This window comes from Callithrix jacchus, chromosome 16 (genome assembly GCF_049354715.1).
Source record: "Callithrix jacchus isolate 240 chromosome 16, calJac240_pri, whole genome shotgun sequence".
In the NCBI taxonomy this organism is placed as follows: Eukaryota; Metazoa; Chordata; class Mammalia; order Primates; family Cebidae; genus Callithrix; species Callithrix jacchus.
The window spans coordinates 52,794,173-52,819,716 of record NC_133517.1 but is presented as its reverse complement, the minus strand read 5'-3'; the positions used below and the strand labels follow the sequence as shown (position 1 = coordinate 52,819,716).

Genomic DNA, 25,544 nt, shown 5'->3' with positions numbered 1-25,544 from the left:
ATGTAGGGATCCCCTCACTACAGATGGCAAGGGACTTGCAGACAGAGCCTGTTGGAAGCACCATTGCTCTGAGCTGTCCACTTGGATTCGGAGAGTGCTGTTGGAAATGCAGCATCTCCTTGAAAGTGCCTTTTTGGTTGAGTTTTTTTTCCTGGAAACATTTACAGCTTGGAATTGTTCTATCTGGCCAGATATGAGACTAGAGTTGTCCCAAAAATGGCAGGGAGTTGCCTCAAAGGACTTCTCAAAACAGTTCAGAGATGAAATTGGTTGGGATTCCCAAGAGAAACACTAAACGCCAGGGGTGATCAGTTCAGAGCATTTCTTCTGGAAATTTACATACGGAGCTTCAGCTTTCTTGGGATCCACGGTGAGGCAAGGGCTGCTTTATCAAGGTACATTTGCAGTGAGGGAGTCTGGCTATGGAGTTTAGATGAGGGTTCAAGGGATTGGGCTCAGGACAGGGACATTTCTACGTGTTTAGCAACAGGGTTGATTGTGTTTTTAAGCAACCTGAACAGCTTTATCAGGGAATGTGCTCAGCCCCAGACTGGGTTCAAGGCTGCAGTGGCCAGGTCCCAGAGCACTCAAAGGACTCTGTGTTTCTTAATTAGTAGAGAAAAAAAGCAGGGGAGCTGGAAAACCCTATGAATCCCAATCTCAAGACAGGGATGAATAATTCAGGCTGGCCCAGAGCAGAAGCACCATGACGATGTGAGGGTCTGAGTGCGCCTGGCTGTGGAGGGTCTGCTTGCTCTAGACTCAACCAGGCAGTGGATGCAGTGGATGGAGGCAGCCCCCTCGTCCCAGACAGGCCATCAGGGCCTCAGAGCTCTGGCACTTGCACCCTGGTAGGTGCCTACCAGGTGGATGCTCTGGGCCAGGTTCTCTCCCCGTCCTGCTGTGTTATCCTGGTGTGTCCCCCTCACTTGCAGCAGGCTAGGTTGGGGTACAGGGTTGCCCGCCCCTACCAGCCCTGGGGGTCTGAAGGGCGGCTGGGGAAGCAGATCTCCTTTCCTTTCCTATCCTATGCGACATGCTCCCTGAGCAGCTGGGATCCACTTAGGTGACCAGAGAGAATGCGGGGCTGAGGGATTCGAACTCAGAGGCTACAGGGGCTGGGGTGGGAGTGCTGGAATCATCGGCGAGGGGAGAGGTGAGACCGGCTTCTTTTTCACCTGGGCCTTCCTGGGGGTTGGGGGTTGCCTGATTGTTCCTTCTTGCACAGGTTTCCAAGCGCCGGTTCGGATCAAGATGCCGGGAGAGCCCGGCTTATGTCCCTCCCGGACCCCCGCCCCGGTCTTCCCGAGGGAAGGGGCGCGTCAGGCGGCCTCGGCACCCTCCGACTGCGGGGCTTCGCCGGGAGCCGCGCGGGGAAGTCCAGGCAGCCGGGACGCAGGCAGCGTCCACACCGAGGTTTCGGGGCCGGGTCCGCCAATGGGAGGCGCGCAGGCTCTGCCGGACGCAGAATGAACCCGAGGGCGGCGCGGGGCCGGGGAGGAGCGAGGGGATGCCGGGCCCAGCCTCCGGCAACTCCGACGGGCGCCCTCCCTCCGGGTCCAGGAAGCCATGCGACCCCGCGCCCGCTTCAGCCCCCCGCCGGGGACAAGGCCCGGGCCCGGCGTCTTCACTAGGCTGGGCAGGGAGTGCGCCCAGCAGGCGCCTCCGTTGCAGGAACGCGGGCGGGCGGCGCCTGGACAGCCTCGGTGGGAACCAGCGCCCGAGGCTGCTGATCCGGGTGCGCAGGGCCCAGCCGGGCGACCCCTGGATCTCCGTCAGCCTCGCCACGCCGCCGCCTCCCCAACACGCCAGCGAGCCGGGAGGCGCAGTCTCAACTCCGGGAGCCGCCCCGCTCCTGCTCAGGTACCGCCCATCACGGGCTCTGGGCCCTCCTCTCGCTCGCGGCTCTGGTCCCTACCCGCCTCCGACTGTAGCTCCGCCCCCAGTCCCCGACCCCGCCTATCTGGGCTTCCGGTCCCGCCCAGGCTCACGTCCCTCGGGCCCCAGCCTCGCCCCTCCTCGGCTCTGACTGGAGGCGGGGCTGAGAATCACCGAGATGGCTGGGCCTCCGAGGCCCCAGAGCGGCCGGAAGTCTGCGGGGCGGGGCGCGGCGGACGCGAGTGGTGGAGGCCCGTTTCCGGCGGCGTCGCGCGTTTGCGAGCCTCGGGTGGTCCTCAGGGAGGGTGAGTCGGCGCGGTGGGCGCGGACTCTGGTTGTCCTCGGTCTGAGTGACCGCTGATGGCTTCCTGCGCTCTCCCGCTTTCGGCACTGCTGTCGCCGCGTCCCCCCGGCTTTTAGTCGGGAAGCCGCGGGGACTTTGTGGGGCCCCGAGCGCCTAGCATGGGAGGTGGTCGAGCATAGGCGGCCCACTCCCGCTGCGGCTCGAGGGTGGGCTTCGTTTGGCCGAATCTGGCAGCTCCTCGCATGCCCCGCTCGTGGCAGGCCCCGGTGTCAGGGGTCCGAGTAAGGCGAGCTCCAACTGCAGCCTTTTCTGCAGGCTTGGGCCTACTCCGGGACCCTGACTCCCTCTTCTGAGAAATCATCTCCTTCTGGGGCCCTCCCTTTTTGCTTACTGCCCCGGAAGGCCTAGAATAAGTGACAGTGGCAGAAAAGAACGGTGTCTTGGGTGCGGTGGGCTGTTTGTCTTCTCCAAACTCTGGTTGCTACTCTGGGCATTCCTACTGTCAGGAGCCGGGGATGGGAGGATCCTCCTTCGGTGGTCACTGCTGCTTGGGTCAGCCTCCCTGTGCTGGTGACCTGGGGCTTCCACCCCACAAACCACTTTCTGGGCTAGATGCTGCCATACGAAGACTCTTCCCATTCCGGCCTGCAGGGGGCAGTGCCTGGTCAGGTAGAGGGTCTGGGGTCATTGGCTTAATTGAGGTGAATGATTTATGTCAGATTACACCCCTGGGCGTGGTTCCATCCTGGTGGCAGGTGAGCGGGAAACTGGAATTTATGTACTTGAGGGTAGGGGTTTCTATGTCCGCTTCTGTCTACCCTACAGTCCGTCATTCTTGCTCCTATGTACTCCAACCTCCGGTAGCTTACTGCCTTCCCTTGCTGTTAGTGATTTACCCACTGGTTCATCCAACCCCATTTTTTTCTTGCCTCAGGCCCTTTCACATGCTATTCCTGCTGCTTGGAGTGCTCTCCCCATCTCCATTACCTTGGCTGAGGTCCCTGGGGAAGTGACCCATTAGACCAAGTCACTGTTCTGGTCTAAATATTTTCATAGTTCCCTGTACTTCAGCGCTGTCCTGGTTGTAATGTGCTTATTTGTGTGGTTATTTAACTCTTTCTCCACCAGACTGCTCTGTGAATGCAGGGTCCTCCTGTCCACTACTGTCCCCATTACTCAGTGCCTGGCACATGGTGTCCACTCCTTACAGATTTGTGGAGTGATTCGCACATGGCACACACACACTCACACACACTAAAAGAGGAACAAGAGTTCAGTGGGCCTCCTTCACTAACCCCCTTGATTAGCCTGGAAGCTGGGCTTCTGGCATTCTGACCTCTAATCCTTTCATGATTGCCAACAGGTCTCTCAGCCAGAACACGTGGATGCCCACCCACCAAGTCTCATGGTAGGAAGCTTGACTGCCTCCTTCCCCTTGCTTGTCCTGTGAAGCCCCATCTCCTGCTCTGCCCACTTGACTTGGGCCCAGACCCTACTTTGGCCCTTGCTAGGGCTTAGGAAAGCCCCTTTGCCCCCATCCCTGAAGTAGTGAGCAAACTCCTGTTCAAACCAGGGCCTAATTGAGGCTCTTGAAGGGGGAGGGTTTTATGATCACCACGACTGGGTTCCTTCCTCCTCCCCCAGACTATCCTGCCTCAGAATATTAGAGCCAAAGAAGTCCTGGTGAGCGTCTCACCCAACCCCATGGTGCACCTGCCTGAGACATGCCATGAGGCAGCACCAGAAGGGGGCTGGCACCCAGGGATTCCTGGGGTGCTGGTGTATGTCCTTTCAGGAGGTGGTAACATTTGGCGATGTGGCTGTGCACTTCTCTCGGGAGGAGTGGCAGTGTCTGGACCCTGGCCAGAGGGCCCTCTACAGGGAAGTGATGCTGGAGAACCACAGCAGTGTGGCTGGACTAGGTGAGGCTGCACCTCGGGGCCCCCTCCCCTGTGTCATCAGTCAGCACCCACCCAGCTAGGCCTCCATCAGAGGCTGGGATATGGAGGCCAAATGCTCAGACCCCTGTGGGCTCCACAGGGGCCTTGGACTCATGAGTGTGCCAGGATGGTTCCTGGCTTTGTGCATGTCATGGGGTTCAGCCCCCAGAGGATCGGTGGGATTCTGGGGGTTAGTAAAGCCTCTTTTTTTTCCTAAGATGTTAAATTGGTGAGTAATAGAATCCAAGCTTGAAATAGCTTATTAGACAAGAAGAGAGAAATTATTGGGTGGAGGAATCCAAGGCAAAGGTTGTACAACCAGAGCAAGAGGTGGCAGCGATGCCCATGGGGCTACAATACAGAGGCTGTCAGGGCACCCCCTTGCTCTCCTGTCTTGCCATTAGTTCTCTCTGAACTCTACCACTGCCACAGGCAGCCACCATGGTGCTCTTTGTGTCCGTGTCTGTGTTCTTACAAGGTATGTACTGTCGTTGGATTGCAACTTGGTGAAGGGGGCGGTGTGTGTCTAACTTGGGCATTGCTCGGCCTCTTGCCTGTGACCAAGCCCTCTGCTGCCTTGTACCCCCAAGGGAGTGCCTGGGCTGGGGGATCAGCAATGGAATGGATGAGGGCATAGTTGGTTGGCCAGGAGCTTCTTGGGGTGTTGGACTAGGCCTGCACCCCTCTTTACTGGCTAGCCTGGCAAAGTCCAGCTTTCTGTTTTGCCAGTCAGATAAGTGTACAGTGGGAGGCTATTGTGATTTGAGTTTGCATTTCCCTGATTTCTGCTGAGCTTGAGCATATTTTCACAACCTCATTAGCTTGCCAGGTTCTTCCGTAAAATATCTGCTCAGGGAGTTTGCCCATTCTAGGTCTGCCATGCCTTACTGATTTGAAGGTGTTATTTCTTCATTCTGTCTAAGATGCCTTACGTTGTAAAACACATAATTATGTACCCATCATTATTTTAGGAAAGGTGGAATGCTACTGATTACATGCATTTTTTTTCTTATTAATTAATTTTACTTTGTGCTTTCTAAAGAGTTCTCTTAGACTCATTTAAACCTGGTTTACCATGTGTCACTGAAATAGAAAGGAAAAGACATGGAGTGAGGGTACTTCTAATGTTTCTTCACAGCTTTTAGTCACGCACTGTCTGGGTTGGTTATCTGTGTCCTTGCTTTCCACATGATGGCAACTTGTGGGCCTGGTCATAAAGAGGTGCTGTAGCCTTAAGTGTTGTTGGGGTTTTCTTCATCCAGTGAGGTTGGTGCTTGAGCTTTCTTGCCTGGCATATAGCAGCCATCCCTTTTAAACAGCTCCATCTGCTGTCCTGTCCTCCTCTCAGGCCCTGTGTGTACACAGTTGCTGATTTGCCAGTAACTGGAATTGCAGTCATTCTTTTTTGTTTTTTTGAGACGGAGTTTCGCTCTTGTTACCCAGGCTGGAGTGCAATGGCGTGATCTCGGCTCACCGCAACCTCCGCCTCCTGGGTTCAGGCAATTCTCCTGCCTCAGCTTCCTGAGTAGCTAGGATTACAGGCACATGCCACCACGCCCAGCAAATTTTTTGTATTTTTAGTAGAGGGGGGGGGGTTTCACCATGTTGACCAGGATGGTCTCGATCTCTTGACCTTGTGATCCACCCGCCTCGGCCTCCCAAAGTGCTGGGATTACAGGCTTGAGCCACCGCGCCTGGCTGCAGTCATTCTTCCAGCAACAGTTTGCTTCTCCAGTCTCAAAGGTACACCTGCTGTTCTTTTTCCGTGGCGTTTTTTTTTTTTTTTTTTTTTTTTTTTTTTTTTTTTTTGAGACGAAGTCTTACTCTGTTGCCAAGGCTGGAGTGTGATGGTGTGATACTGGGTCACTGCAACCTCTGCCTCCTGGGTTCAGGTGATTCTCGTGCCTCAGCCTCCTGAGTAGCTAGGATTACAGGCACCTGTCACCACGCCCAGCTAATTTTTGTATTTTTCATAAAGACAGGGTTTCACCATGTTGGCCAGGCTGGTCTCAAACTCCTGACCTCAGGTGATCCACCTGCCTCGGCCTCCCAAAATGCTGAGATTATAGGCGTGAGCCACTGCACCTGGCCCCATGGCCTCTATTTATTCATAATGTTCTGCTTGTGCCAAGTCAAAGGGTAAACTTTTTGAAGATAGTGTAAGGTGCAGTTGAATTCAGCATGTGTTGTATGATGTGCTGATGACTCACCTGCAGCAGTGACTGAGTGGCTGGGGCAAGCTCATGTGTGCACAGGCCGTGGTGATGTGTCACAGCTGCCACTTGCTGCATGACATCAATTTCTAGATGCGTCCAAGAGATGGGAAAGGGTTTTATAAAAAGACGAACTTAGGCCGGGCGCGGTGGCTCAAGCCTGTAATCCCAGCACTTTGGGAGGCTGAGGCGGGTGGATCACGAGGTCAAGAGATCGAGACCATCCTGGTCAACATGGTGAAACCCCGTCTCTACTAAAAATACAGAAAATTAGCTGGGCATGGTGGCGCGTGCCTGTAATCCCAGCTACTCGGGAGGCTGAGGCAGGAGAATTGCCTGAACCCAGGAGGCGGAGGTTGCGGTGAGCCGAGATCGTGCCATTGCACTCCAGCCTGGTAACAAGAGCGAAACTCCGTCTCAAAAAAAAAAGACTAACTTAGAATTTATCGAATTTGATAAATACCAGGTTAGTTTTGTGCATTATAAATTACTTTTTCTGCCGGACATGGTGGTGCATGCCTGGAGTCCCAGCTACTGGGGAGGGTGAGGAGGGAGGATTGCCTTCCCTTGAGCCTGGGAGGTCAAGGCTGGAGTGAGCTATCATTGTGCCACTGCAGTCTAGCCTAGGCAACAGAGTAAGACCCTGTCTGAAAAAAAAAGTATCTTTTCCCCTCTTCCATGTTTGTTAACTTTTTTAGGTCAGATTTTAATGTAATTAATCAGTTTTTGCCTTATGGATTGTCTCTTTGAAGTTTTATTTAAAAGTTCTGGCTAAGCACAGTGGCTTATGCCTGCAGTCCCAGCACTATGGGAGGCCGAGGTGGGTGGATTGCCTGAGCTCAGGAGTTGGAGACTGCCTCAGCAACATGGTGAGACCCTGTCTCTACATAAAAAAAAAAAAAAAAAAAAAAAAAAATTAGCCATGTGTGGCATTGTGTGCCAGTAATCCCAGCTCCATGGGAGGCTGAGGCAGGAGAATCTCTTGAACTTGGGAGGAAGAGGTTGTAGTGAACCAAGATTGTGCCACTGCACTCCACCCTGGGCAACAGAGTAAGACTCTGTCTCCCCCCCAAAAAAAGTAAGTTCTTCCTTGGCTGGGCACGGTGGCTCATGCACATAATACCAGCACTTTGGGAGGCTGAGGTGAGCAGATCACTTGACATCAGGAGTTCAAGACCAGCCTGAACATGGTGAAACCCTGTCTCTACTAAAAATACAAAAATTAGCCAGATGTGATGGTGGGTGCCTGTAATCTTGGCTACTTAGGAGGCTGAGGCAGGAGAATTGCTTGAACCTGGGAGGCAGAGGTTGCACTCAGCCAAGATCACACTAGTGCACTCCATCCTGGGTGATAGAGCAAGACTTCATCTCAAAAAGAAGAAACAAACCATTCTTCCTACTCCAAGGTCATTGAGATGGCCTTGATTTTCTTCAGTGGATTTTATAGTTTATATTTCTCATCTGTATCACACCTCGACATTTGTATTGGGGTTACATAAAACTCCCTGTTTTATTTTAGTCCAAACATAGCTGTTTTCCCCAACATAATCTATTAATTAACCTTTAATTCTTTTTTGGGAGGAGGGGTGGAGTTTTGCTCTTGTTGTGCAGGCCAGAGTGTAATGGCGCCACCTTGGCTCACTGCAACCTCTGCTTCTTGGGTTCAAGTGATTCTCCTGCCTCAGCCTCCTAAGTAGCTGGGATTACAGGCACATCCCACCATGCCCTGCTAATTTTTGTACTTTTTTTTTTTGAGATGGAGTTTCACTCTTGTTACCCAGGCTGGAGTGCAATGGCGCGATCTTGGCTCACCGCTACCTCCACCTCCTGGGTTCAGGCAATTCTCCTGCCTCAGCCTCCCGAGTAGCTGGGATTACAGGCGTGTGCCACCATGTCCAGTTAATTTTTTTTTGTATTTTTAGTAGAGACGGGGTTTCACCATGTTGACCAGGATGGTCTCAATCTCTTGACCTCGTGATCCACCCTCCTTTCCCTCCCAAAGTGCTGGGATTACAGGCATGAGCCACTGTGCCCGGCCCTAATTTTTATACTTTTAATAGAGATGAGGTTTCACCATGTTGGCCCGCCTGGTCTCAGAACTCCTAACCTCAGGTGATCTGGCTGCCTTTAATTCTTTTTAAAGATTTGCTTACGTACTGTTGGGTAATGGGGTCATTAATACAAAGTTTTTTTTTCATTGTTTTTTGGAGACAGTCTCTGTTGCCCAGGCTGGAGTGCAGTGGTGTGATCTCGGCTCACTGCAACCTTTGCCTCCTGAGTTTAAGTGATTCTCCTGCCTCAGCCTCCCAAGTAGCTGGGACTACAGGCGTGTGCCACCACGCCCAGCTAATTTTTGTAATTTTAATAGAGATGGGGTTTCAGCATGTTGTCCAGGCTGGTCTCAAACTCCTGGCCTCAGGTGATCCCCCAGCCTTAGCCTCTCAAAGTGCTGGGATTACAGGTGTGAGCCAAGTACAAAAATGCTATTGGTTCTGGAGGATGATCTTACATCTGGCAACTTTGTGGAACTCCCTTGCTAATTCAGTGTTGGTCAGTGATTCTGTTTTTTTCCAGCAGGACGATTACTGCAAATGAGAGTTTGGTATTTTCCCTCCCAGCCCTCACTCCTCCCATCTCTACCTTCTCAGTGGGCAGCAGAGTGTTAAACAGGATCCTATGGTCATGTGTTCCTGATTTTAAAGGGAACGCATCCACATAACCACAGAAGTTGGCTAAAAGAGTTTTTTTTTTTTTAATTTTATAAAGATGGGGTTTCACCACGTTGGTCAGGCTGGTCTTGAACTCCAACCTCAGGTGATCCGTCCGCCTTGGCCTCCAAAGATTACAGGTATGAGCCACCAACGCCTGGCCAAGAGTTTTATTTTTAATCATAAATAATGAATTTCAGGTTCTTTTTCTGCATCATTTGAGACACTTATACGATTTCTTTTCTTTCTTTCTTTCTTTTTTTTTTTTTAAGAGACAGGGTTTCACTATGTTGGCCAGGCTGGGCTCGAACTCCTGACCTCATCATGCACCTGCCTTATTCTCCCAAAGTGCTGGGATTACAGGTGTGAGCCACTGCACCCAGCCATGATTTATTTTCTTTATTAATGTAGGAAATTACATTGCTATATTTTCTTGTATTTTTGGAATAAACCTTACTTAAATCATGATATTTATATATAAATTTTGATACACCTTTGGATTCAGCTAGCCAATATTGTATTTTGGATTTTTATATTTCTTTTTATAAGAAATATGAACATATACGTATACACACACACACACACACACACACACACACACACATATGTATTTCTTTTTGTGTATTTTCCTTTTTTAATTTTGACATGTTTGATAAATGGCATTTGGCATACAAATAGAACTTGGTGGAACTAATCTGTAAAACCATTGGGGCCTTGGGTTTTTGGGGAAGGAAAGTCTTAGATTAGCATTTATGCATTTATATTTCTTTTTCTTCTTTAAAGAGTTGGGGTCTTGCTGTGTTGCCCAGCCTGGAGTGCAGTGGTACAATCATAGCTCACTGTAGCCTTGAACTCGTGGGCTCAAGTGATCCTTCCACTTCAGCTTCCTGAGTAGCTGGGACTATGGGTGTGCGCCACCATGCCCAGCTGTTTTTTTCTTTCTTTGTAGAGTGGAGGTCTATGTTGCGCAGGCTAGTCTTAAACTCCTGGTCTCAAGCAATTCTCCCGCTTCAGCCTTCCAAAATGGAGGGATTACAGGCATGAGCCACCTTGCCTGGCCTTTCCTTTTGTTTTTAATCTGTTACATTTGTAATTCTCTTTTTTGGCAGCATCTTCTCACTATGTTGACCTTGATTAGTTTTGTCATGAGACGGTCATATTTATCTTTTCAAAGAGCTGGCTTTTGGTTTTGTCAGCCTTTTTTTGGGGGGGGGGTTGGGTTGGAGGATGTTTTTATATGTCTTTGTTCTCTATTTCTCTGAATTCTGTCCCAGATTTATTATTTTCTTCCTTTTTATTTATGTGAGTTTGGTGTATGTATGGTGTTTTTTTGTTTGTTTTGCTTTTTTATTTTTTGAGACAGGGTTTCACTCTGTTACCCAGGCTGGAGTGTAGTGGCTTACTGCAGCCTCAACTGCCTTGGCTCAAGCGACCCACCTCAGCTTCCCAAGTAGCTGGGACTACAGGCCTGGGCCACCATGCCCAGCTAATTGTTTTGTTTATTCTCAACTTTTTTTTTTTTTGAGACAAAATTTTGTTCTTGTTGCCCAAACTGGAGTGCAATGGTGCGATCTTGGCTCACTGCAACCTTCGTGTCCCGGGTTCAAGTGGTTCTCCTGCCTCAGCCTCCCAAGTAGCTAGGATTACTGCCACCACACCCAGCTAATTTTTTATATTTTTATTAGAGACAGGGTTTCCCCATGTTGGCCAGGCTTGTCTTGAACTCCTGACCATCAGGTGATCCACCCACCTCAGCCTCTCAAAATGCTGGGATTAAGGTATGAGGCACCGTGCCTGGCCATTCTCAACTTCTTAAGCTTACTGTTTACCTCATTTGTGTTTTGAAATTCTCATTTCTAGGCTGGGCGCAGTGGCTCACGCCTGTAATCCAAGCACTTTGGAGGCCAAGGTGGGCGGATCACCTGAGGTCAGGAGTTCAAGACCAGCCTGGCCAACATGGTGAAACCCTGTCTTTATAAAAAAATAAAAAAATAAAATTATCATTTCTAGTAAATGATTTTTCTGGGTATAGTGGCATATGCCTGTAATCTCAGCTACTTAGGAGGCTGAGGCAGGAGGATTGTTTGAGCCCAGGAGTTTGAGGCCAGCCTGGGCAACATAGCAAGACCACATCTCTACAAAAAATTTTTAAAAATTAGCTGGGTGTGATGTCACACACCTATAGTCCTAACTACTCAGTAGGCTGTGGTGGGAGGATTGGTCTAGGTTATAGTGAACTATGATGGTGCAGCTGCACTCCAGCCTGAGTGACAGAGCAACACCATGTCTTTAAATAAATAAATAAATAAATAACATTCTATCAGCCGGGTGCAGTGGTTCACACCTGTAATCCCAGCACTTTGGGAGGCCGAGGTGGGCGGATCATGAGGTCAGGAGATCCAGACCATCCTGGCTAACATGGTGAAACTGTGTTTCTACTAAAATACAAAAAATTAGCTGGCATGGTGACCTGCACCTGTAGTCCCAGCTACTCTTGAGGCCGAGGCAGGAAGAATTGCTTGAACCCAGGAGGTGGAGGTTGCAGTGGGCTGAGATTGTTCCACCACACTCCAACCTAGGCAGCAGAGCAAGACTCTGTCTCAAAAAAAAAAAAAAAAGTTTTATCTTTACATACTGCTTGGGCTGTATCCTATAAATTCTGACTCATAATAAATATGCTTGCCACTTAGTAATTTATTGTTTAGTTTCCAAGTAGCTAATCGCATCTAAGCAACATTTTGTGGTTAATCTCATTCTGAGCTGCATTTGGCTGGGTGCATGTTCTGTGGTATTGTTCTTTGGTGTGTCGGTGACTTGACCCGAGGGTGTTTCTTTGTTCCACATGTACTTGGAGAGAACGTGCATTTCTGTTGAGTCTGGAGTCCTGTCTGCATCTAGGGGCTTGAGTGTATTGGCTGTAGGCCTTTGGCATCTCTGCTTGCCTCTTTCCTTCCAGTGTGGGGAAGCTTCCAACCAGAGGCCTCGGCTGGCCCATGGATCACCAACTCATCTCTGTACTGACTGCACAAAGAGGGTATGGGGGCAGATGGCCCCAAGAAGGCAGGGTGCCGGGCCCCCACAGGTCTCTGCCACCCAGTCCTTGGAGAGGAGAGCAGGCCCTGAGGCGTCCTTTGTGCAGGGACTTGAGGCTGGAAGGCTGCTGGCTGAGGACTGGGCCTTGGAACTTTCTGATGCAAAATTTGCTTCATTCATGTCTTTTTGTTGTTGTCTTAGTTTGTAACCACCCCTGCCTCTTTGGGCATCTCTGCTCTTTGAACTGAGCAACAGGCCCGGCTCTGCCAAGTGACTTTGGGCTTCTGCTCTCTCCCCTGAGTTCCAGGGGTGGAGTGGTGTTCTTTGCAGACTGTTTGGTGACAGGGTCATCTGGAGATTGTGGGAGTCATTTATCCCTTGCCATCCAGCCACAGGAACTGGATAGATCTGGACAGAAAGGGCTGCTGTGTCCCCAGATTCTCACCGCCCTTCACACCCCTCACTCCCCACAGGGGCTCTACCTGTGCCTTCCAGCCCCCCTGCCCCTTTACATTTGGAAGCCGGGGAAAGCTTAGCCTTGTGCTACATGCTCCCTGTCATGCTGACACTGTTTCCTGTGCCGCACACACAGCAGGATTCCTGGTTTTCAAGCCTGAGCTGATCTCCCGGCTGGAGCAGGGACAGGAACCATGGGTCCTCGACCTGCAGGGAGCAGAGGGGACAGAGGCACCAAAGACCTTCAAGACAGGTGAGGCTTAGACCCTGTCGCAGAGAAGCCCTGGGGTGAGGGGAAACTGCAGGAAGGGCCTCACAACCAGAGGCAGCTGTGGGCGAGTCCTGGGGGCTCTGCTGCGTGCCTGGGAATGCTATAGGGGACATGGCATCCAGCCCATAGAAGGATGCACAGATCTCCTTATGGGGCTGCCTTGGGAGAGGCCAAACTGCACACAAAAACCCATGTGTTTCAGCAAAAACGGAGCTTGTTTTTGAAATTATATTGCATTTTGTTTGATTTCTGATTTTATTCATACTTTTTTTGTTAAGCAAAGATAGAAATCTACGGATCCAAGTGAAGCATTATGTTTGGCTTTCAGTAGCCTTTCCATGGATTAGCACATGCCCTGAGGTGGCTCCCTCCAGACCTTCTCAGGCTCCAGGAGTGCACTAGTCCTCTGTGGCTGCCATAACAGGGATCCACAAACTAGGGAGCTTAAAACAACAGAAATTGATTGTCTCACAGTTGTGGAGCTGGCAATCTGAAATCGAGGTGTCAGCGGGGCCGTGCTCCCTGGGAAGGCTTTACGGAAGGACCCTGTCCTGCCTCTCTGGGCATCTGATGGTTTTCTGGTAATCCTTGGGTTCCTTGGCTTGTAGATGCATTCATCACTCTCATCTCCAACTCCCTCACATGGCTGCTTTCTTTCTGTATGTCTGTGTTCATGTAGCCGTCTCCTTATAAGGACGCCAGTCATCTTGGGTTGGGATGAGGAAAGGGTCCACCCCAGTGACCTCATGGTGATTAATTCCATCTGCAACAACCATGTTTCCAAACAAGGTCACATTCTGAGGTGTGGTGCTTCAAGTTAGGACTTCAGCCTATCTTGGGGTGCTCAGCCCTCACCAGGGCACCCGCCGCCTCCAGCATGAGCCCCTGCTGGGCAGGCAGCTGCCTGGCACTCTGCTTCCCTGATTTGCTGGCGTGCTGCCCAGCATGATGAGGGAAATGGGTGCGTGTATCTCAGCAGCAGAAAGGGAGTCCCTCGCCTCCCCTTGCTGCTGCTGGGTCATCACAGTCACTCTTGCAGCAGGGCAGGACCAGGTCCTACAGAGGCCACAGGCTGGTAGGGCCCTTGGGAAGCAAGTTGGACAGTCCAAAGTTGTGAAAAGTAGGGGCTGTGATTTCATATGACCCTAGGCAGCGTCAAAGGGCAAGGAGGGTTTCCGAGCCTCTTCACATCCTGTGGGCGTTGCAGCCACCCAGGAAGGCTACATGTGACCTGTGGGAAGAGTGATCAGGAATCCTGGCCTCACTGGCTCTGCTGGCTACACCCATGTTGCCCTTTCTGCTCAGCCTCCCTGAGAAGGAAGTACAGCTGTAAGGTGGCCCAGCTAAAACCCAGCCTGCCATTAAAATATTTCCAACATGGACAGGAGAGTTTAAAGAGGGTGCCATTGCAGAAAAGCCAGCTGTAGTTGGCAGAATTAGTTCATTGGGTTTATATGTAGCAGGTGGTCCTTATTATGATAAAGCAACACAAAAAATACAACCCTGCAGTAGGTGAAAGCTGCTATTGATGCACCCAGCACTTGCTTGCAGACCCAAGAGTCCAGGGCAGGAATGTGGCCTCTTAGATAAAAATATGCAGTAGCACAAAACCAGAATACATTAAATAAGGCAGAAATGCCCAGATATGTTAACCTGTTCCCAACTGGTACAGCCAGCGTCAGATACTGAAGGATACTGGCTCAGAGCAGTGGGGGAAGGCCAGGTCCCCACTGTGCAGCCCCTTGCTCTTGACCACCACCGTGCCCACTGGTGGGTGGTTCCCGGCACCCCCCAACAAACCTTGCTGTCAGCCTGGCCCTTTTCTGCCTCTGTTTTTTTTTTGAGATGGGAGTCTCTGTTGCCCAGGCTGGAGTGCAGTGCAGTGGGATGATCTTGGCTCACTGCAACCTCTGCCTCCCAGGTTCAAATGATTCTTGTGCCTAAGCCTCCCAAATAGCTGGGATTACAGGATCCCGCCACCATACCTGGCTAATTTTTGTATTTTCAGTAGAGATGGGGTTTCACTGTGTTGGTCCAGACTGGTCTCGAATTCTTTGGCTCAAATGATCTGCCCGTCTTGGCCTCCCAAAGTGCTGGGATTACAGGTATAAGCCACCGCACCTGGCCTCAGCTCTTTAGAGCCAAGACGTATGTGTCCTCTCTGAGGGACTGCCACTTCCAGAATGAGGTTTCATTTTGTAATAATCTTCTCATAAGTTATCCAAAGCTTACTGGAGAAGCGCTTTCATGCTCCAGGGAAGGGTAGAGAGCCTTGCCTTGGGTTACAGGTCCCTGGGGGGCTTCCGTGGGGGTGGGTGACAGTGGTAAGCAGGGACAAAGAAACAGGCCATGCAAGCCGAGGCCAGGCAGGAAGCCAAGGGCCACTGAGAGCCAGAAGGCGGCTGAGGCTGGGTTTGTGCCGGGAGAATTTTATGATGTATCCCAGGCTTCTCATGGGCAGTCACAAGGTGCCAGAGGGAAGGAAACTGATATGTGGTCAGGTAGATTTGTGATATCCTCGTCTGCTGGTCAGTAGTGCTCTTGGCTGCAGGCTGCTTAGCCATGTAGAGGTTTTACTCTGTGCAGCAGGAGACCTTGGGCAACACCTGGCACAGGAGTGCTGGGCTGTCCTGGGCTTGCTCCCAGCTCTTAGGGCCACCATGTTCCAGGCATGAGAATTACTTGCCGCACATCTTGGTGCCCTGTTCTCTCTTTTTTTGGGATGGAGTCTCGCTCTGTCACCCAGGCTGGAGTGCAGTGGCACGATCTTGGCTCACTGCAACCTCCGCCTCCCGGGTTCAAGGGATTCTCCTGCCTCAGTCTCCCAAGCAGCTGGGACTACAGGTGCGTGCCACCACACTCAGCTAATATTTGTATTTTTAGTAGAGATGAGGTTTCACCATGTTAGTCAGGCTGCTCTCGATCTCCTGACCTCAGGTGATCCACCTGCCTTGGCTTCCCAATGCACTAGGATTATAGGCATGAGCCACCGTGTCTGCCCGCCTTGCTCTCTTATCTTCACAGCAGGGGATGGCTTGGGAGGAGTGCCAAGCAAGCCTGTTGAAGGAGCAGGCATGCTGAGGTGGTGTGGTTGTGCAGGGAAGGAGAAACATGTGAGGACCAGGCCTGAAGATGGCTTATGTCCTCATGGCACTTGTGTATCCCTGCTGCACAGTGAAGTTGAAAGGGTTGCCTTCTGCGATTTTCCAGGACTGACAGGAAGTCCTTTGGAGATCCCTGGAAGCTGGGAACTCACCACCGATGGTTAGTAGTGGGCAAGAACTGGAGCCTAAAGCCCTGTCACTGGGCTGTGCATTCACTGTGGGGTAGACTTGGGCTGGTTACAGCTGTGGCTGCATGGCTGTGGTTGTGAACGTGATTGTTTTGTGGTGGGGACCGTAGTTGCGTCATGACCATAGCTGTGTGTTGCGTCCTGTCATGGTTGTGATCACAGACATCAAGGGGATGTCTGACCTCAGCAGAGGTGCCCTCTAGGGTTACAGAGTAAGACAAAAGCCTGTGCTTACTTGGGGAGTCCAGAAGGAATGGAGATGTCTGGGAGTCCCCCTGGGGACCTTCAGAAACTTGCAGCCCCAGGGAAGAAGTCAGTGTGGTCTTGTGGGTAGGCACACACTGCCCAGGGAGAAGCAGGGAACATGGCCAGGTACAAGTTGGCGGGAGCAGCCAGGAGGCAGATGAGGGAGCTGGGCTTTACTCAGAGAAGCCTACCCCAGGGAGTAGCCATGAACGGCCTAGGTGCCCAGTGCCCTTCTGAGCTTACCAAGTATGTCCCTTGGCAGCTCTTCCAGCCCTGTCTTACTCATCAGAGTCCATGCCATCCATTCAGAACTCAGACCCTGTACTCTTTCCTCACCAGCTGGGATCCTGGAGCCCCTGACCCCATGGCCTAATCCATGGTAACCTCCCACCCTTCTGGTCTTGCTTTGTTGTCTTTGCTTCTATGTGAACTTTGCCCCACACTGGTGCCCTGTAGGATGGACCTCTCTGCTCACAGACCCCTGCACCCCCATAGTCTGTGTTGCTCCCAGCACTCTGCCCAGTGTATAATGTACACTTCATTGCTATTGAATGAATGAACAAAGTAAAAAGTTTGAAACCAGATTTGAGAACTTCCAAAGGCTCTGCCTTCTCTTGCGAGTTTCCACCTGGGGCTTCACAGTGCTCAGTGCAGCCATTCTGGAAGCCTTGAGCCCAGCCCCCACATTTGTAGTCTGTCATTTCTCTGAGCACAGGACCTAAGGAACATCTTTGTTCCTGTTTGTTTCAGATTCTACGATTAGGACTGACAATGAGCAGGCCTGTGAGGACATGGACATCCTAAAATCAGAATCCTCTGGGACAATGGTCAGAATCTCTCCACAGGACTTTGCTCAGAATCCTGGCTTTGGAGACGTTTCTGATTCTGAGGTCTGGTTAGGCAGTCATCTGGGCAGTCCTGGACTGAGAGTGACAGGCTCTGTCTTCCAGAATAACTGTTTGAATGAGGAGACTGTGGTTCCCAAGCCCTTCACCAAGGACACTGCCCAGGGAAGTAAGGAGCTGGGAACTAGCAGCCTGGTTTGTCAGCCTCTTGAAAGTCAGAGGGAAAGTGCAGAAGGAACTTCCCAGAGATGCGAGGGATGTGGCAGAGGCTTCAGGGCCACTTCAGACATCACTCTGCATTGGGAAATTAATACACAGAAGAAAATTAGCAGATGTCAGGAATGCCAAAAAAAGTTATCTGACTGCTTGCAGGGGAAACACCCAAATAACTGCCATGGAGAGAAGCCGTACGAATGTGCAGAATGTGGGAAAGTCTTCAGGCTCTGCTCGCAGCTTAATCAGCATCAGAGAATCCACACGGGAGAGAAACCCTTTAAATGCATTGAGTGTGGAAAAGCCTTCCGCCTGAGCTCAAAACTTATTCAGCATCAAAGAATTCACACTGGGGAGAAGCCCTACAGATGTGAGGAATGTGGAAAAGCCTTTGGTCAGAGCTCAAGCCTCATCCACCATCAGAGAATCCACACAGGAGAGAGGCCCTATGGTTGTCGTGAGTGTGGGAAAGCCTTCAGCCAGCAGTCGCAGCTGGTTAGACACCAGAGGACTCACACTGGGGAGAGGCCCTACCCTTGCAAGGAGTGTGGGAAGGCCTTCAGCCAGAGCTCCACTCTAGCCCAGCATCAAAGGATGCATACTGGGGAAAAATCTCAAATTCTGAGAGCCTCAGACAGCCCAAGCCTTGCTGCACATCAGAGAATTCACACTGTAGAGAAACCATTTAAGTGTGATGAGTGTGGGAAAGCTTTCAGGTGGATTTCTCGCCTTAGTCAGCATCAACTGATTCACACTGGAGAGAAGCCTTATAAATGCAACAAGTGTACAAAAGCCTTTGGTTGTAGTTCACGGCTTATTCGCCATCAGAGAACTCACACTGGAGAAAAACCATTTAAATGTGATGAGTGTGGCAAAGGCTTTGTTCAGGGCTCACACCTTATTCAACATCAGCGAATCCACACTGGAGAGAAACCCTATGTGTGTAATGACTGTGGAAAAGCCTTTAGTCAGAGTTCAAGCCTCATTTACCATCAGAGAATCCATAAAGGAGAGAAACCCTATGAATGCCTCCAATGTGGAAAAGCCTTCAGCATGAGCACACAGCTTACAATACATCAAAGGGTTCACACCGGAGAGAGGCCCTATAAATGTAACGAATGTGGGAAAGCCTTCAGTCAGAACTCAACCCTTTTCCAACACCAGATAATTCATGCAGGAGTGAAGCCCTATGAGTGCAGTGAATGTGGAAAAGCCTTCAGCCGGAGCTCATATCTTATTGAACACCAGAGAATACACACTAGGGCCCAGTGGTTTTACGAATATGGGAATGCCCTAGAAGGGTCCACTTTTGTGAGCCGTAAAAAAGTTAGTACTATAAAGAAACTGCATCAGTGTGATGACTGTGAGAAAATATTTAGGTGGCGTTCACATCTAATTATACATCAGAGAATTCACACTGGGGAGAAGCCTTATAAATGCAATGACTGTGGCAAAGCTTTTAATCGGAGCTCAAGGCTTACCCAGCATCAAAAAATTCACATAGGATAGACCACTTATCTGTATAAGTGTGTGTGTGTGCATATATATATATATATATATATATATATATGAATAAACCTACAGCCTTAACTTACTTCTTTTACTTTTACATGGGATCATTTATACTGACAAACATGTAGAATGTTGGTAAAGACTCAGAATTGTTCTCAAGAATATCCAACTTTATACAAAGTGTACGTTTATTTGCTGGACTGTTTGACCTTAACCCGTTCAATAAAGCCTGTGTCCCTCACACTCAGGGTGCAGTTTTGAGTTCATAGGTGCCTGTGAATGAGGAAGAGGCAGAAGGAAGGCTCTACGAGCTCCGCTAGACTGAGTATGTTAAAATAATTTACCCAAAATGTTTTCCCTTAAGGATCAATGGCTCACACTGGCTTCAACAATAAAGAAATGCATTAGCTCATGTTGGAGGAAGTCCAGAAGAGGAGTGCCTAGAATTTCCTTCTGACTTCACCTTAAATCCTTATCTTAGAACTTAACCCCCATTAGAGCCACCCAGGACCAAAGGGCCCCAGCCCTGTCCCCTTCTCTTTCAGAGAGGCAGGCTGGGCTAGCAGGTACATGCCATTCATTACTGGTGTGGTTGGCATATGTGGAGCACGCATTAGTGCTAGGCACAGAAACAAGGTGTACAGCAAGGGTTCTGAGGTCACACTTGTGGCCAAGGGGCTTGCTGTGTGACCCAGGACATCATTGCCCTGAAACTCAGAGCCTTATTTGTGTATCTGAAAATAGGCACTGTTAGAGGGTACTGAGAGGAAACAATGTAGAGGAATATGTCTAACTGCTGGTCGGAGAGAGCACTCAAGTGAATGCAAGCAACCCCTCCCCACCCCCCAGCTATGCCAGCATCTCCAGCACACCCCAGTTTGTGCACACAGCCCGCAGGCTGGATGACTATCTTGTACTGGCCCAGTTGCTCCACTTTATTTTTTGTTGTTGTTGGCGGGGAGAACGTGGTGAGGAGGAAATAAAGACAGTGGAGAAAACAATGAAAATGGGCACCTTAAGATGTCTGGGAAACAAATATGGAGAACCTGAGAAGAGATGAGGAGAGAGAGTGGGAAAAGGAGATGGCGGGAAAAAGGGATGGTAGAGCAGGCTGCGCATGGTGGCTCACGCCTGTAATCCCAGCACTTTGGGAGGACAAGGTGGGCGGATCATGAGGTCAAGAGATTGAGACCATCCTGGCCAACATGGTGAAACCCCCGTCTCTACTGAAAACACACAAGTCAGCCAGGCATGGTGGTGCGTGCCTGTAATCCCAGCTACTTGGGAGGCTGAGGCAGGAGAATCACTTGAACCCGAGAGGTGGAGGTTGCAGTGAGCCAAGGTCATGCCACTGCACTCCAGCCTGGGTGACAGTGAGATTCCACTTCAAAAAAAAAGTAGAGCAAAGAACTTGGGGAGAGGAAGTGGGGGAAAAAAGATGGTAGGGAGAAGAACTTGAGATGGAGTAGGTGTAGAAGACCAGCAGACCATGGGGTGTGAGGACAGATGGGAGGAGAAACAGGGAGTGGGGTTGGGGAAGAGACAGAGGGACGAGGTAGAGGAGGAGAACCCAGTTGCCCCACTTTACAGAGGTCTGAATGTATGTAATTTATGCTGCAGAACAGATTTCCTTAAAACAGCCTGAAATACAAACTGCCAAGAACTGAGGGTCTGAGATTTTATTATTACAAGCTCACAAGAAATCCTGTAGCTGTTGCATTTAGGAGGGGATGACAGGCAGATTACTCACAGCTGAGAAACCCGGAGGTGAGGAGTGAGCCTGTTCTGTTGGGAGCCGGGTGGCCATTACCTCACCCCTCAGGTTTTTGCTGCCAATACAACCTTGAGACATAGCCCAGGTGGAGCATGGTAGGATCCTGTGTTCTTGACACATGCAGGAACATGGAGGGAAGTGTGGCTGATGGCAGGTCACCTTTTGCAGTGATCTGCAGGGCCTGATGATTTTTTGGCTGAAATGGAATTTTCACATGAATCTGCTGCTCTGTTGGTTACAGTGGTTAATCTAATAGGCTGGGACCATGTCCATCTGACTTTCTCACACAGCATCTAATTAAGGCTGATATCTACAGGCATGAGGCCAGCTGCAGGCAGACCTCAACCCTGCCCCCACAGTCCTGGTCATTCAGCTGTGAAGGAGTTCCAGGGGGAACCTGATCTTTGGTGCCACTGCCGATAATTACACAGAAATATTTGGGCCCAAAAGGCTGCCATCCCCAATGGAGGGACACTTTGTGATCCCTTTCTCCCACATGCAAACATGTGGCCCAGAGGGACATAGGTCACAGCAGGGCTTGTGACTGCTGGTTTGGGTTATGCCACACTGGTTAGGCATGACAGGGTCACTGAGAAGTTGCAGCCTCAGTTGCCTAACTGAAGAGCAACTTATGAGTTTGTATCATATTGAAACAGGTTGTGTTGGGTCCATGTGTTTGCAGGTTCTGGAGCTTTCCCTGGTGGCAAGGGACACAGCAGAGTCCAGTGTCCACATGAGTTTCCATCTTTACAGCCTGTGGATGGGGATCTGACTCCTTGGTGGGTCTGAGTGACCACCAGCTGCTGCCGCTTAGCTCAACATGCTGTGAGTGTGTTCCCAGACTACAGTGCTGCTTCCAGGGGCAAAGCTCTGACTGGTGTTCCCCTACATGCCCATTCAGGGACTCCTCTCGGTGTGCAAGGGTGATGGTGTTCTCCACAGCCATGAAATCAATGTATCCACTATAAGTCTGCCTCTTCTCATGCCAGAACTTCTGTATACATGGAGAGTATGTGTTCAATGTCTGCCTTGGGCTGTGTGGCTGCTGATGAGGGTCTTGGCAGGTAATGTGTTTAGCCAGGTGGTCACCTTGGTCACCTTCAGCTCTAGCACAGGGGTTGTTTTTTCTCTAATGGGCCATAAATATTTTAGGCTTTCTGGGTTGCCCAACGATGGGATAAGAGTAAAGGCACCCAGTCACCCAGTGGACATGCACCACCTGCAACTCCAGTTCCTGGCCTTCCAAAACACTGCTCACGAAGACTCTGACTCTGACCCTGCCTCCTCCTGGGCTCTCACCATCTCCTCTTGGCTACTTCCTGGTTCATGATCAGGACAAAAGGAGGGGAACGTGAGTCATGTGGATGGTCCAGAAATTCCAGATTCTGTGCTGACCATAATGCTGTTTTCTTTCCACTAAAAGCAACCAGCCAAAAAGGGGCTGGGGTGCAAGCTTCATTCTGTGTTAGCACCTGGATTATCTCTGGACTGACATGGTCCTAGGTCAGGAGCTGGCAAACCATTCGTATAGCTCTTAGGCCACACAAAGCCGGGCTGCCCGTTTTGTATGGCCTAAGGGCTAAGAATGCTTTTTATATTTCTGAATGGTTGGGGAGAAAATAAAGAGACTTTTGACATTTGAAAACTATGTTAAAGACCAGGTGCGGTGGCTCATGCTTGTAATCCCAGCATTTTGGGAGGCCAAGGTGTGTGGATCACCTGAGATCAGGAGTTCGACACCAGCCTGACCAACATAATGAGACCCCCGTCTCTACTAAAAATACAAAAATTAGCTGGGCATGGTGGTGGGCACTTGTAATCCCAGCTACTTGGGAAGCTGAGGCAGGAGAATCACTTGAGCCTGGGAGGTGGAAGTTGCAGTGAGCGAGATCACCATGCCACTGTACTCCAGCCTGGGTGACAGAGCAAAACTCTTGTCTAAAAAAAAAAAGCTACGTTAAAATCAAATTTTACTGTGCACACAGTGTCCTGGGGCTTGGTGATGCCCATGTGTCTTCATAGAACCTCTGGTGGCTTTCCTGCTGCAGCAGTGTGTACCACACCAGCCAAATCACCTCACACTTGGAAAATAACTTTATGCCCTCCAGCCACTCAAGGGTTATTTTTCCTCTCAGCTCTTCGTGGTTTCTTCACCTATATGTCACAGTACAACTAAGAATAAGGCAGCTGGGTCAGATCAATAGAAGTAAATCAAAGTCCAACAATCCAGGTTAGACATTAGCCACGGAGGGAGAGGAGGAGTCCTCTTACAGCTACATGATGTGGAAAAGACATGATATCCATGGGGCAGCTTGCTGAGAGCCAAGGGTGTGAGCACATGATTTAAATTCAAGCCACGGCACAGCTTTGAGATCTGAGTAACACACGGAAGCATCCAGGTAGCCCCTGGCACACAGGCTGGTGGTTCTTTTGTGGAGAGGAAGAGGGATTGTTCATGGGGTAGTGCAGGTGCTAGAATATCTTGTTACCTGATCACACTGTGCACCGCAATTTGGGCTTCAGTATAGTAAACTCATCTGAAGAGTTTCCAGGCCAGGGATGGTGGCTCATGCCTGTAATCATAGCACTTTGGGAGGCCAGGGAAGGATCACTTGAGCCCAGAAGTTGGAGACTGCAATGAGCTGTGATCGCACCACTGCCCTCCAGTCTGGGTGACAGATGGAGGCCCTGTCTCCAAAATATATAAACAAATAAAAACATTTTGGTTTTCTGTTCTGGAGACAATAAATTAATTAAAATAAATCTACAACCTAGGTCTGGAATTGCTTTTTGTCTAGAATAATCTTTGATTTATGACACTGAATTGAAACTATTTGGAGCCTTCTAGAAGCTTCACAAAGTGGAGCAGAGCAAGGACAGGGCCCAGGCCATTTTATAAATCCCCAAGTCTCCAGTGCATGCAGCTTGACTCAGCCCCAGAAATGTTTGCTGAATGAATGAATGACACATTTGGGGAAGCATCCAGCTTTGAGCTCAGGACAGTGCCACAGAAGAGAGGACACTCCACCAGCAAAAAGTTTCCACAGAGAACTAAGTCCAACAAAACCAAAGGAGTAATTTCCCAGATGGAGACATCTGTTCTCTGTGCAAGGCCTTGTGCAGGCCACGGGGACAAAGATGGACAGAGCCAGCCCCTGCCCTGGAGTCCAGTTCTAATGGAGACTGACAACTAGCAACGATGGACAGGTGCCTGTACTGGAGGGGTCCAGTGGGCTCATGGGGTTGGCCCCAACAATGCCTGGCCTAAGAATGGTTTTTAAATGAAAAAAAATTATTTGTGACACATGAAATTAAAATTTCATCGCTGGGTGCAGTGGCTCATTGCTGTAATACCAGCACTTTGGGAGGCTGAGGTGGGTAGACCCAGAGCCCAGGAGTTCAAGACCAGCTTGGGCAACATGGTGAAACCTCATCTCTACAAAAACAAAAATTAGCCAGGTGTGGTGTGGTGCGCCTGTGAGCTCAGGTTGAGACTACAGTGAGCCATGATGATGCCACTACACTCCAGACTGGAATGCAGGGGGACCCTGTCTCAAAGGGAAAATTTCAATATCCATTAAAAAATGTCATTGGAGGCTGGGCTCAGTGGCTCGCGCCTGGAATCCCAGCACTTTGGGAGGCCAAGGCGGGTGGATCACCTCAGATCAGGAGTTTGAGACCAGCCTGGCCAACATGATGAAACCCCGTCTCTACTAAAAATACAAAAATTAGCCAGGTGTGATGGCGCGTGCCTATAATCCCAGCTGCTTGGGAGGCCGAGACAGGAGAATTGCTTGAACCTGGAAGACGGAGTTGCAGTGAGTCGAGATCGTGCCATTGCACTCCAGCCTGGGCAACAAGAGCCAAACTCCGCCTCAAAAAAAAAATAAAAGATAGAGTTATTGGGACAGAGCCATGCTCATTTGTTTACACATTGTGTGACTGCTTTCAATCCACCATGGCAAGGTTGACAGAAACTTTATGGCCCACAAAGTCTAAAGTGTTTACTCTCTGGCCCTTTGTGGGAAGAGCTGGCTGACTACTGAGTGAGAGTGTGAGAAGGGCCACCCAGCTGGCCTCTAAGTCTGTTCCACGCTGTAGGGATCTCAAGGCCAACTGGGTCATGTCTGCTCTGATTAAAACCCCACTGTTAGGTCTTGCTCCGATGGAATGACCAAAATCCTGTGTGTGGCCTTGAGGCCAGTTGCTGTCCCTGCACTTGACCCCCTCTGTCCCTCATTCCCCTCGCACTTGGGCAGTGCCAGCCCCAGTCCTGGTAATGGCCCACTCCCCTGCCTGTGTTTCACAAGCTATGTGTCTTTTCATGGCTGTGTCTTGATTTGCCCGGTACTGCCTTGAGACAAGCCCAAGGGTTCACAAATGAATCGAGGCAAACAGATTCCCAATGATAGCCAGGAAGAGCTCAGGCTGAGGACCGAGGGCAGGTCTGTGCTCTGGGCTCCACACAGGCTTTGCTAAGCAGCTGGAAGAAGCAGAGAGATGGGGCTGTCCCTAAAGCTGTTGTCCTTGCAGGGCGGGAGCCAGTGAGTGAAAAAGGCAACATGGTCCCAGCTACCACAGCCCAGCCACATACACATCTGGGGATGGAGAATGCAGGAAGTGGCTGGTCATATTCCTGACCCGATGACAGTGGTAGGGACAGTGCCTTCAGGGAGAGGGAGGAGGGTTGTACCTGGAACTCACTGAGGGTGGGACAAAGCCAAGTGAATGACCAGATGGCAGCACTCACAAGCATGTGCCTTAGAGGGCACCTGGGCCCTCCCAGAATCTACTCATCCCGCCCCCAGGTATTCCTCTGCACCCCGATATGTTAGAACTGCCCATGGAGGGATGAGGAA

At 50.4% G+C, this 25,544-nt stretch overlaps 1 protein-coding gene across 43 annotated transcripts; it reads left to right on the top strand.

Moving 5' to 3' along the window:
* Nucleotides 1-1,504: 1,504 nt before the first annotated feature.
* Nucleotides 1,505-19,154, top strand: ZNF7 (zinc finger protein 7). 43 transcript variants are annotated; one of them, XM_078352798.1, is made up of 6 exons: nt 1,505-1,863; nt 3,546-3,590; nt 3,978-4,104; nt 12,669-12,785; nt 16,014-16,067; nt 17,092-19,154. In XM_078352798.1, the coding sequence occupies exons 1-6, from the start codon at nt 1,570-1,572 to the stop codon at nt 18,906-18,908; spliced, it is 2,454 nt and encodes an 817-aa protein (XP_078208924.1). In that variant the 5' UTR covers nt 1,505-1,569; the 3' UTR covers nt 18,909-19,154. The 43 variants fall into 43 exon arrangements, with proteins under 43 accessions (XP_078208924.1, XP_078208923.1, XP_078208922.1 ...); XM_078352797.1 differs by having other exon boundaries at nt 3,945-4,104; nt 12,672-12,785; XM_078352796.1 differs by having other exon boundaries at nt 3,945-4,104.
* The last annotated feature ends 6,390 nt before the right edge of the window (nt 19,155-25,544 follow it).